This window comes from Gymnoscopelus braueri (genome assembly GCF_963280865.1).
Source record: "Gymnoscopelus braueri genome assembly, chromosome: 24".
In the NCBI taxonomy this organism is placed as follows: domain Eukaryota; kingdom Metazoa; phylum Chordata; class Actinopteri; order Myctophiformes; family Myctophidae; genus Gymnoscopelus; species Gymnoscopelus braueri.
Window position 1 is genome coordinate 8,180,928 of NC_137626.1, and position 11,487 is coordinate 8,192,414.

The window sequence follows — 11,487 nt, forward strand, 5'->3', positions numbered from 1 at the left end:
AGTGGGTCATACGGTACCAAAATTACAACAAGATAGCGGGAGAGAGAGAGAAAAGTTTCTGGAACCAGCAGCAACACGAGGAAAGGCAACGCACATTGCAGAGGAATATGAACTGATTTTGCTGCTCATAAACAATATAGCAGGAATTATGTTGAAAAGTAAATAGCGGGTGGTGTTTTTGTAACGCAGAGAGTACACAAAATGGACCCTAACGGCTGTCACCGGTGTGTCCCTGCTTTTGCTTGTACAGTTCCAGTTGTCGCCCACACACGGCCCTGACAGTCCCGCAGCACGGCAGTGCAGTTTGCCAATGTTTATAACAGAGTTTAGGTATTTCTGAATTACATTATATTCAGTCCACATATAAATACAATACATATTTTAAACATAATCATCTTTGTCATCACAGTAATTTATAGCAGTCTCTGCATTCAGGCATGCACAGAGACACATTAACTATGCTTAGCTTTTGAGACAGATGAAGTGTCACAATATATTCCAATGTATATAATTGTATTATGCTTATATCATACTGTACAACACAATAAAGCCAGCGGCTTGTTGTTGACATGTAGGCTACTGTAGGCTACTGTATGACTAGGCTATGTGCAATCTCTTACATGTAGTTACTTTATCAGCTGAAGCTCTATAATTCAGCATTATGAAAATGTGTCTCTCTTCAACAAACTGAGACAGCAACGCTTTTTAGTTAAATGTGTGTGTGTGTGTGTTAAATGTGTGTGTGTTAAATGTGTGTGTGTTAAATGTGTGTGTGTTAAATGTGTGCGTGTTAAATGTGTGTGTCAGGGCCGTGAGTGGCCGGCGGGCGGGGGACGAGAACTGGAAATGTACGTGCAAAGGCGCTAGGGACGCGTCACGGGTCCATTTGGTTACACTCCCAGAGTTCAATTAACACCGGTAAATGAACACTGGAGGGGTCCCTGTGTATATCTGTTGTATGCAGTTCGGCCCGGGAAATACAGTATGTGACAAATTGTGAGAGCCCAACATTTTATTGAACAGCAGCAGCTGCCTTTTTCTCTTCATTAAATATTATTGGCTATAATTCATGAACAACTATTCTACCTTTTCACAGCAGTTGTGCTCATTCTGTTTTTCAAAGTGACTGTCCCACTCAGCAGTTATTGATTGTATTTAACATATTAATTTGGAATGAGCAATGCCTTTGATGTGAGGACGAGAGGTGTGCTGATTAGACAGACTGACAGCTGCCACAGCACTTCATTTAGCCTGCTTTATCCTGTTGGATTCATTCAACATATATGCTTCATATAGCCTACAAATAGCCTGTTGCTGGCCTATCTATTATCAATCTAATTATTAGGCTAATATAAAAACAAGAGGCTTCAGGGGGAAATGATGGATCGCTTTGTAACTCCAAGTAAGTTTCGATCACTTTGGTTTATGAACAAAGGCTTTGATCTGAAATGGTAGTTGATAGCCTACTGGACACATGGTAATCCACACGGCAGTAGAAAACATTTAGCCTCCCTCCCGAAAGACTGTTAACTTTATTATTTATTTACTGTAGCTCCAGCACTGTCTCATCAGAGGCAGGCAGGCTGTCTGTCTGCTTTGCTTTCTCACTCTGTCTCTCTCTCTCTCTCTCTATGGCTTTGAGAGACAAGTCAGAAAGTGAGAAAGAGAAACAGACAGAAAGCGAGAGAAGTAAATGTAGGCTACATTTCAAGTTGTGCAATTTGATTATTGGCTGATGATAACTGGCACAAGGACTTAATAATCAGACTTTGAAGATGACAGAGAGAGAGTTTGAATGGCAGACATCCCTTCAGAATTACGTGCAAGACCGGGTATCATGCATCCTGCAGTGCGCCACGCTACAAAGCATTTTAACCGTACGACCACCACATTCCCAGTGGGTGCTCGCTGTCTCCCGTGGGTGCTCACATTACCCGAGCACCCACAAGGAAAAAAACAAACACGAAACCCCCTTAAATAAAAAATTAACGGTCTCTAAATCTACAAAGTAACTACAGTAGTTGCTAAAGCTGTCAAATATAGTAGTGAAGTAAAAAGTACAATATTTATGAGAGATGTAGAGTAGTGGAGTAGAAATATAAAGTACCTCAAAATTGTACTTAACTACAGTACTTGAGTCAATGTACTTTCCACCACTGACTATATTTCCTAATAAGCAGATGGGGGAAGAGTATCCAAAAACTGTACTCAAGTATTGTTACTTTAATAATAATGACTAAAGTAGAAGTAAACGTCGCCATCCAAATAGTTATTTCAGTAAGTATCTAGTAGAAAGGATACTCAAGTACTGAGTTACTTTTTATTATCAGATTTAATGTTTAAATAATGAGAGCAGAATTAATGTAATAAAAATGTACAAAATATGAATGTGTAACTGCATGTCCAATAGAAATAAACAAAATATTGAATAGCATTATGCAAATTCAAATATGACCTAAACCTATCCCTTTAACCACTTTCAACCTGGAGGAGTCACTATGTTGGTCATGTCATTATAGGCAAAACCTTTCAAAAATAACAAATAGCAGATCTATTTCACTCAGTCTGGCCTGTGCCCTGAGATGAGTTTGACACCCCTGATTTAAACCTATATCAACACTTGTTTCATTAGAGAGAAGCTACCATTAATTAAAGTACTTCTGTTTTGTGTGCTCTTATAGGCCAGAGGGTTTGCATTCAGAGAGGAAGTGATGAAAGCTTTGAGAAGTAGGTACTCAGTAGCTTGATGAATATATCAACCTTAGTGTATAATTTTAGAATCCTACAGTATGTGGACACCACAGGTAGGCGGGGTTCACCCCAATACTAAGCTGGTAATTTGTAATAAAACCCAGGAAGTAAGATTCTGTATCATTTTGGTTGTAGCAATGTATTAAAGTTGTGCTTATTATCATCTTAATTCACAGTAGGATGTGAATGAGTGAATGTCACATGCTGCTGTTTATATGAGCTGTTCATCTAAATTCATCTGATTTCAAGAATAAAACAGAATACACACTTACACTTCCTCAAGCCTGGTTTCAGCATCTTCTCTCCACCATGTTTGACACTGAGGGTGAAGGAGAGACAAAGTCAGGCCTGTATATTCTACTACTGTAACTAAATAATAGAAACCATGATTGATAACAATGTTCACCATCAAACATTAAACATTGCTATACATCATCACAGTATGATTTCTATACTCTAAACGTACTAGAACACATTTGAGTGGCAGCAGGTCTCTCCATACCTGAGAGCCTCCAGTGGTAGAGCAGAGAGTTGATCGGTGTCTCCTAGGTGATTGTAGTTTAAGTCCAACACTTTGAGATGGGAGTTGGATCTCAGAGCTGAGACCAGATAAGAACAACCTTCCTCTGTGACCAGACAGCCTGACAACCTATAGTGCGACACACACACACACACACACACACACGCACACGCACACGCACACACACACACACACACACACACACAATGATGTTAATATTCTAAAGGACATGAACACACCTGCATGTGATGTGATGCTAATGTTCTTTTTTTTTTTTTTTTTTTTACGTTTTGTTTATTCGTTTTTTTTTCTTTTACATACTCATATGTAGTACAGACATTTACTGAAGCAAATAGGCAAATAGACAGAGTATCTCCAAACAGTGATAAAAATAATTAACAGGATAGACTGTTAATTATATAGGGCGGCTGTGGCTCAGGAGGTAGAGCAGGTCGTCCATTGATCCGTGGGTCGGCGGTTCGTATCCCAACTCCTCCTGTCCACATGTCGAAGTGTCCTTGGGCAAGACACTGAACCCTACATTGCCTCCAATGATTTGGTCGGCGCTAGCTTGCCACCATTGGTGTGTGAATGTGGGAAAAGTGGGGACGCTGGCGTCAACTGTTCGCCGCTCCACCTCCCAATGCCCCCCCCCTGTATGAATGAATGAACCATTGTAAAGCGCTTTGAGTAAGTTTGAGTACTTAGAAAAGCGCCATATAAATGCAATTCATTATTATTATTATTAGACTAATATCAGTAAGAAAAGTGATAAATTGAGGAAGATATAAACAACATCAAAACAAAACAAAAACAAACAGACAACACTCACAAAAGAAAACAACAACAGACAACAAAACAAATACACAGCGTAAAATCTCCAAAAACATGTATATATATGGAAAACAGTCCATGGTCTATAAACGCTACATCGAGTTAAGCATAGGTCGTTGAAAGCAATTGTACATGTCAGTGAGGTGATAAGCAGGTATACACCAAGGGTTCATCATACATCAGATTGGTTACTTCCATATATGCAGGTTACAGATTCATTCAGGTTCCGTTGGGGGATCAAGTGCAAGATTGTCAACGTGCGATAGAAAAGGCCGCCATGCCTTATAGAATTTTGAGATAGAGCCACGCAATGTGTATTTAATTTTTTCTAATTTTAAAAAGTATAGTATATCACAAATCCAGCGGGAATGGGAGGGTGAGTATGTTTTCTTCCAATGGGTCAAAATAAGACGTCTCGCCAACAGAGTCACAAAAGCAACAAAGTCTGATTGATATTTGGGCAGAGAAATGGTCTCAGGGAGAACGCCAAAAAGGGAGATAATAGGGGATGGATCTATGGGCATCTGTAAAACATCCGAAATAGTATCAAATATAGATGACCAATAGGAGTGTAAGGAAGGACAGGTCCAAAACATAATGGAAAAGATTAGCTGGAGCCTGGTGGCATCGCACGTTGGATCAACATCATTATAAATCCTGGCTAACCTGACCTTGGTCCAGTACACTCGGTGAAAGAATTTACATTGCAATACCCCGTGTTTCGCACATATTGATGAAGTATGAACACGATCCATAATGTCTTTCCAGGTTGCGTCAGGAATATCCTCCCCCAAATCTTCGGCCCAAAGGGTTTTATATGCAGTGGTTGATGGTAAATGAAGATCAAATAATGTGGTATAAAGCAAGGATATCTTCCCCTTAAGGGTAACAGGAGCAGATGCTATAAGTGTGTCTACGGGTGAATTAGGTGGAATAGTCGGGAAACTAGTACATTTCCTACGAACAAAATCACGGGCTTGCAAATACCGGAAAAAGTGGGTTCTGGGCAGATTATACTTCCTAGAAATCTGTTGAAAAGAAGCAAAGGTGCCACCATCAAACAAATCTCTGACTGACTTAATGCCATGATCATACCAGATTTTAAATGCCCGATCTTGTAAGGAGGAAGGAAATAAAGGATTCGCACATAAAGGGGTTATTAATGGGAATAATTGAATACCAAAATGGCGCTTAAACTGAGTCCAAATCTCGAGAGTTGACTTAACTACAACATTGCGGGAACATTTTTATATTGACGCAATCGTGGGAGCACATACTAAGGCGGTCAGGGATGCAGGGGTACAGGAAGAAGATTCCATAAGCCACCAGTCAGGGGACGAGTTTAAGTCGTAGTCTTGTAGCCAATACAGTATAACTTGAAAATTAGCGGCCCAGTAATAAAATAAAAAATTTGGCAGTGCCATTCCACCGAGTTGTTTTGGTTTCTCTAAGATAGTCTTGCGCAGCCTTGGCATTTTTTTATTCCAAATAAATTCCGAAATAATGCCATCCAATTTAAAAAAAAAAGATTTTGCAATAAAAGTCGGGATACATTGAAAAAGATAAAGAAATTTAGGAAGTATATATGATGCTAATGTTCTAAACATACCTGCTACTATATGCTATCTAAACAGTATTATGTACATATATATTCTTTGATTACATTTTTGACCCGTTTCTATACTGTTTCCTTTCTCTCCTGCTCTTATTCTACCTCTATCTCACACAAACAATTGTCACCCTCTTCTTTACACCTGTAAACCTGTGATGTGACAATCCCACACACACTGAGGTCCAATTCCCTCAGGCTGAAGAGAAAAAAGTTATAAAATCATATATTTAATATATATACACATGCACCAGCTGAAATTGGTTGAAAAGGTTAAGGAATACTGACCTGAGGGTCTCCAGTTTACAGTCTGGACTCCCCAGTCCACCAGAGAGCTCTTTGACTCCCAAATCCTGTAGATCGTTGTTGCTGAGGTCCAATTCCCTCAGGATGGAGGACTTGGAACTGATAGCAGATGATAACGCCTCACAGCATTTCTCTGATAGGTTACAGCCACTCAGGCTGAAGAGAACAAAGTTATAAAATCATATATTTAATATCATGTAATATAAAGATGACCTTTTATGTTAAATGTATCAAGGTATCAGTTCACCTACAGAGCTCTTTTTGAGGCTTTGACCACTGGCAGCAGCATCAGAAGAGCCTCCTCTGAAGCTTGGTATTTCTTCAAGTCAAACACTAATAGTATTAATGTTTATTTGACAGGGACAATACAAAAACAATGTATCAAGTGCTCAGATCCAATAAAACATTCTGTTTGTCTTTATAACATGATAAATGTTTTGTATTGTCCCTGTCACATAAACATTTTTTTAAAATGTTAAAAAATGTTTTAATTCTAATATTAATTTTCATACTCGAATATATATTTTTTCCCCCATATTCGAGGAACATTCGAAATTCGAATATGAATTTACCAGCCCTAACATGCACAATATATTCCACACACAGACGCGCATTTTCACGCCCAATGTAGCTCGGACACAACTTTCTTTCTACTAACACCGAATCCACTGCTATCTGTAAGCCTACAGCGAGGAGCTATGACCCGGGTGTGGGAGGTAACGCTAGCTGGAACCTGCGACTCACACTAACTTCATCCTTATATTTTATTACCGTTGCCTTGCAAATTATGTTTCTCAATTGTGTTGATTTTAATATTAATATTTTCTATCATATTATATCATTTTAATTGACTGTTGTTGTTTATCCGTATGGATGGCTTTTATCTTGGCATTGTAAACACTTTGTAACATTGTTTTAGAAAAGCGCTATATAATTAAAGAATAAAAGAAAAGTGGTCAGTCCCGACATTTAAAACAACACTGAACGGAACAGAGATTGATAGTGTAGTATCTGGATACACACATGGACATACATGCATTCAACTGGTTAAGAGAGACACAATACATATACTGAGAGGACAGGAATCACATTCCATCGTGAAAGATCCGAATAATTACTGACATCTTGTTTAGATTAGCACACACACACACACACACACACACACACACACACACACACACACACACACACACACACACACACACACACACACACACACACACACACACACACACACACACACACACACACACACACACACACACACACACACACACACACACACAGCATATAAATAGAGAGAAGGACAAAGAAACCGCCTCTTGGTACGCGGCCCCTTCCAACGGCTACACCATGCAGCAAGACTGACTCCTGTACTCCTGTGCTCTTTTTTTATCCAATAAACCAACTTAAGGAACTTGTACTTGTCTGGACCTTCCAACTATGTTTCACACTTGTACAATATACTACAATAGACAGACACACTGACAGATATAAAGAAGAACAAAAAACTTTAGCTGCCGTTTATGGTTGTAAATATAAATATTTCCATCCCCCCATAGCAATCCACACAGACAGAAGATAAACGAGGGAAGAAAGACAGGCAGACAGAGCTTCCTACAAGCATTCCCCAACTATTAATCATTCTGATTAATGGATGTGTTTGATATTGAAATGGAAGCCTTGTAATGTTATTTAGCCTTTTTTGGAGCATGGTTAAATCAAATAATTTGATTTCATGGTCAGTCACTTCATCCTGGCACTGTATAATAATAGTAGGTCAAATATTAGCCTTCCCAAAAGTCAGGCTCATCCGCCGCCTATGCACACACACGTGCGCAAACACACGTACGCACGCACACACACTTTATTACTTTATGTTAGTCTATGTTTGAGCAAGGTTCCTAATTTTCTTGGATAAGCTGAACTAGTTTATGAAAAGTTCCACTGATTTAAATTGATTTTCTCCTCAGTTCTCTTAGAGGCCAACTCAATCAATCATTTCATCAATTTAACCCTTCCATCCCTATTTTGTTCATTTTTCTAAAATAGCTGATCTACAAGCCCACAGCAAATCATGAAGCAACAGGTTGTAGGTCAGCAATTTTTGCTATTTGCTATAGGACTTAAGTGGTTAAATTCTTGTATTTTCTTTCCTATAACAGAAAAGGTATACATTAAATGTGTCCAGTTATCAGTTCACCTACAGAGCTCTATTGGAGGCTTTGATCACTGGCAGCAGCCCCAGAAGAGCCTCCTCTGAAGATTGGTATTTCTTCAGGTCAAACACATCCAGCTCCTTTCCTGTTGACAGCAACATAAAGGCCAGAGCTGACCACTGAGCAGGAGAGAGTTTTTCTGTAGAGAGACTTCCTGAGCTCAGGTACTGTTGGATCTCCTCCTCTAGAGAATCATCATTCATCTCATTCAGACAGTGGAACAGATTGAAGCTTCTCTCTGAAGAGGGATTCTCTCTGATCCTCTCCTTGATGTACTTGACTGTTTTCCGATTGGCCTGTGACTTACGTACTGTATGTCCCAACAGTATTTTTAAAAGAGTCTGATTGGTTTTCACTGAGAGGCCCAGCAGGAAACGGAGGAACAGGTCCCAGTGTCCATTTGGACTCTGTATGGCCTTGTCTACAGCACTGTGGTAGAGGTGGTTTAGCTTGGGTTTGCCTCTAAATAGCTTGGACAGCACAGATGTTGTTTCTGTTGTTTCTGGGTTTGACAGTAGGTTGACACCTGTGTTGATGAAATGTTGAAAGACATAAACAGCAGCCAGAAATTCCTGGACGCTCAGATGGACAAAGCAGAAGACTGTTTCCTTGCTCCACCCACGCTTCATCTCTTGAAACATCTGTGTGAACAGTCCTGAGTAAACTGCTGCATCTTCGACGTCTATGCCACACTCTTTCAGGTCTAATTCATAGAAGATCAGGTTGCCTTTCTCCAGTTGTTCAAACGCCAGTTTCCCCAAAGACAGAATGGCCTTACGATTGTCTGTCTTACAATTAGAATACTTCACATTCTTGTGTTTGGACTGAACATCTATGAAGTGGCTGTACATATTAGTCAAAGTCGTTGGCAGCACTCCTTTGTTCTTTGTTTTCAACATGACCTCCAGAACTGCAGCACTGATCGAACAGAAGACTGGGATGTGACACATGATGTGGAGGCTTCGTGATGTCTGGATGTGTGAGATGACTGTTTTGGCCTGGTTCTCATCATCACTGAATCTCTTCATGAAGTACTCCTCCTTCTGGGGGTCAGTGAACCCTCTCACCTCTGTCACCCTGTCAACACAATCCTTAGGGATCTGACTGGCTGCTGCAGGTCGTGTGGTTATCCAGATACGAGCAGATGGTAGCAGCTTTCCATTAATAAGATTAGTCAGCAGCAAGTCCACTGAGGTTGGCTTTGTGATATCAGTACATATCTCATCTGTAACAAATAGAGGAATCCGACACTCATCGAGGCCATCAAAGATGAACGCAACTTTGGACTCTTGTAAGATGCGGATTCCTGCTTCCTTGGTTATACCAAGAAAGTGATGAATAAGTTCCACCAAGCTGTAACCCTTGTCCTTCACCAAATTCAGCTCTCGGAAAGTGAATGGAAATATGAAGTCAATATCCTGGCAGGCGTTGTCTTCTGTCCAGTCCAAAGTGTACTTCTGAGTTAAGACTGTTTTACCAATGCCAGCCACTCCCTTTGTCATCACTGTTCTGATCTTCTTATCTTGTCCAGGTAAAGGCTTAAACATGTCTATTAACTTGATTGGTGTTTCTGGTTTCCTGGAAGCCGTTTCAATCTGTATGACCTCATGTTCCTGATTGACCTGTCCACTCTCTCCCTCTGTGATGTAGACCTCTGTGAAGATCTGATTCAGAAGTGTTTTTTGTCCTTTTGTGATCAACTCCAACAAATGCTCAAACTTCTTCTTCAGTTTAGACTTGAGCTGTTGCTTGCACACAGCAAGAAGAGTTTCTAAATGACAAAAGAACAGAGGACATCAGTAAGTGCATGCTACCGTAAATGTGGTCTTCAAACGAGACCTTGGTAATGCTAAAGTTAAAATGGGATTGTGTCTGCTTGCTGTAGTTGCTGAGCTATGGAAGTCTTCCATTTGATGTCAGATTGTCAAAATCATTGACCAAACATCAATTTCAGAACAGGGCTGTTCTTGTGTTTTGTGATTAATCACAAGTATTACACAATAAATCACATTGAATTACAATTATCCACACATAAATTACATCATTATCAGGTCTAATTACATTTCTGACTAACATTAGTGGCTTAAACACCACAATGTTTGCCTGTCAAGCGATAAGTCATACATGAAGTGCTTCTATTTTTTATCCACTGACATTAATTCATAAAAAGAAACATTCACTCTCAATGGGCCTCATGCACGAAACCCTTCTTAAACACTTGTTATATTCAGTTTATTTATTTTCTTAAGAATCAAAAAGGAAGATCCATGAAAAGTGATTTTTGTACACCAAGTGTATCAAATGATGAATCACTCGTAAATTGGATGCTTGTGCCTGTGTGAATCATTTGCATAGTGCAACACCCTGTTTCATAATATAAAAAGTAGCATGCAAAAGGGTCATGTGCAACAACAAGAGAGTAGCTTAATTTATTCTCCACACTATGACAGTGCCACTTTCCAAAAATAGCAGATCTACAAGCTAACATGTTGCATTGTGACAAGACCTGATCTGAATTACAATTTGTTGGTACTCCCCAACTAGGGATGAGCAGCTTTCACATTGGCATTTGAACCAATACCTGGAATTTGATACATTTGTTTCCTTTTTTTTTAAATATATATATATTATATATATATATTATATTTCATAATATTAGTCATATTGATGTGACTACTATTGTGATTATTCTGGTATATTGTGATATTAGGTACTGGTACTATAGTTGGGTCATCTGTGGCACTTCCGTGACCGTGGAGAGCGAAGGTCCGTTTCTCAATGGATTTGTCATCTAGGAGGGTTATTAAACAAATTTAGCCGGGGTGTATTTTTAAAAGGGGCGGGGAAAATGTGTGAGAGACCAAAATCCAAAATGGCTGCCGTGAAAATGAACTTTTTAATGGTTTGACCTACAAAGATGCACAATACATGGTTTCAGAGCTTATTTTGGTAAAGGAATACATATTTGGTGTTTATATAATAATTTGACCTATTGTTAACCTTCAAATGCAAGGTGGCTGCTAATTATGAGCTCCAAAAGGTTCTTTTTTCAAAATCGTCACAGAGCCTTCTTATTAGGCTCTAATGAAAGCTCTGCTCACGATGAGTTGAATAATATACAGTATAAGTACACAGAAGTAATCTCTGAGGTCAATAAAGTCAATGTTTGTGTGTAAACAACAGTTACTGATTTGCAGTTTCCCATTAAATAGTGTAGGCTACTGAGAATGGTGTCCAGTTCATCCCAT

At 39.3% G+C, this 11,487-nt stretch overlaps 2 protein-coding genes across 4 annotated transcripts in view; one reads left to right on the plus strand and one right to left on the minus strand.

Moving 5' to 3' along the window:
* Positions 1 to 9,906, minus strand: part of LOC308080265 (NLR family CARD domain-containing protein 3-like) — a 16,616-nt gene extending 6,710 nt beyond the window's left edge. For both annotated transcript variants that reach the window (XM_080422054.1, XM_080422053.1), the window contains exons 1-4: positions 8,228 to 9,906; positions 6,003 to 6,176; positions 3,254 to 3,400; positions 3,024 to 3,070 (exon numbers count right to left, since the gene is read on the minus strand). In XM_080422054.1, coding sequence (XP_080278180.1) covers positions 3,024 to 3,070; positions 3,254 to 3,400; positions 6,003 to 6,176; positions 8,228 to 9,786 — 1,927 coding nt within the window. In that variant the 5' untranslated portion in view covers positions 9,787 to 9,906. The remainder of the gene's footprint in view (positions 1 to 3,023; positions 3,071 to 3,253; positions 3,401 to 6,002; positions 6,177 to 8,227) is intronic.
* The window catches only part of LOC308080264 (sodium/potassium-transporting ATPase subunit alpha-1-like), a 377,427-nt gene that overhangs the window by 207,381 nt on the left and 158,559 nt on the right, over positions 1 to 11,487 (plus strand). The gene's annotated exons all lie outside the window — the stretch shown is intronic.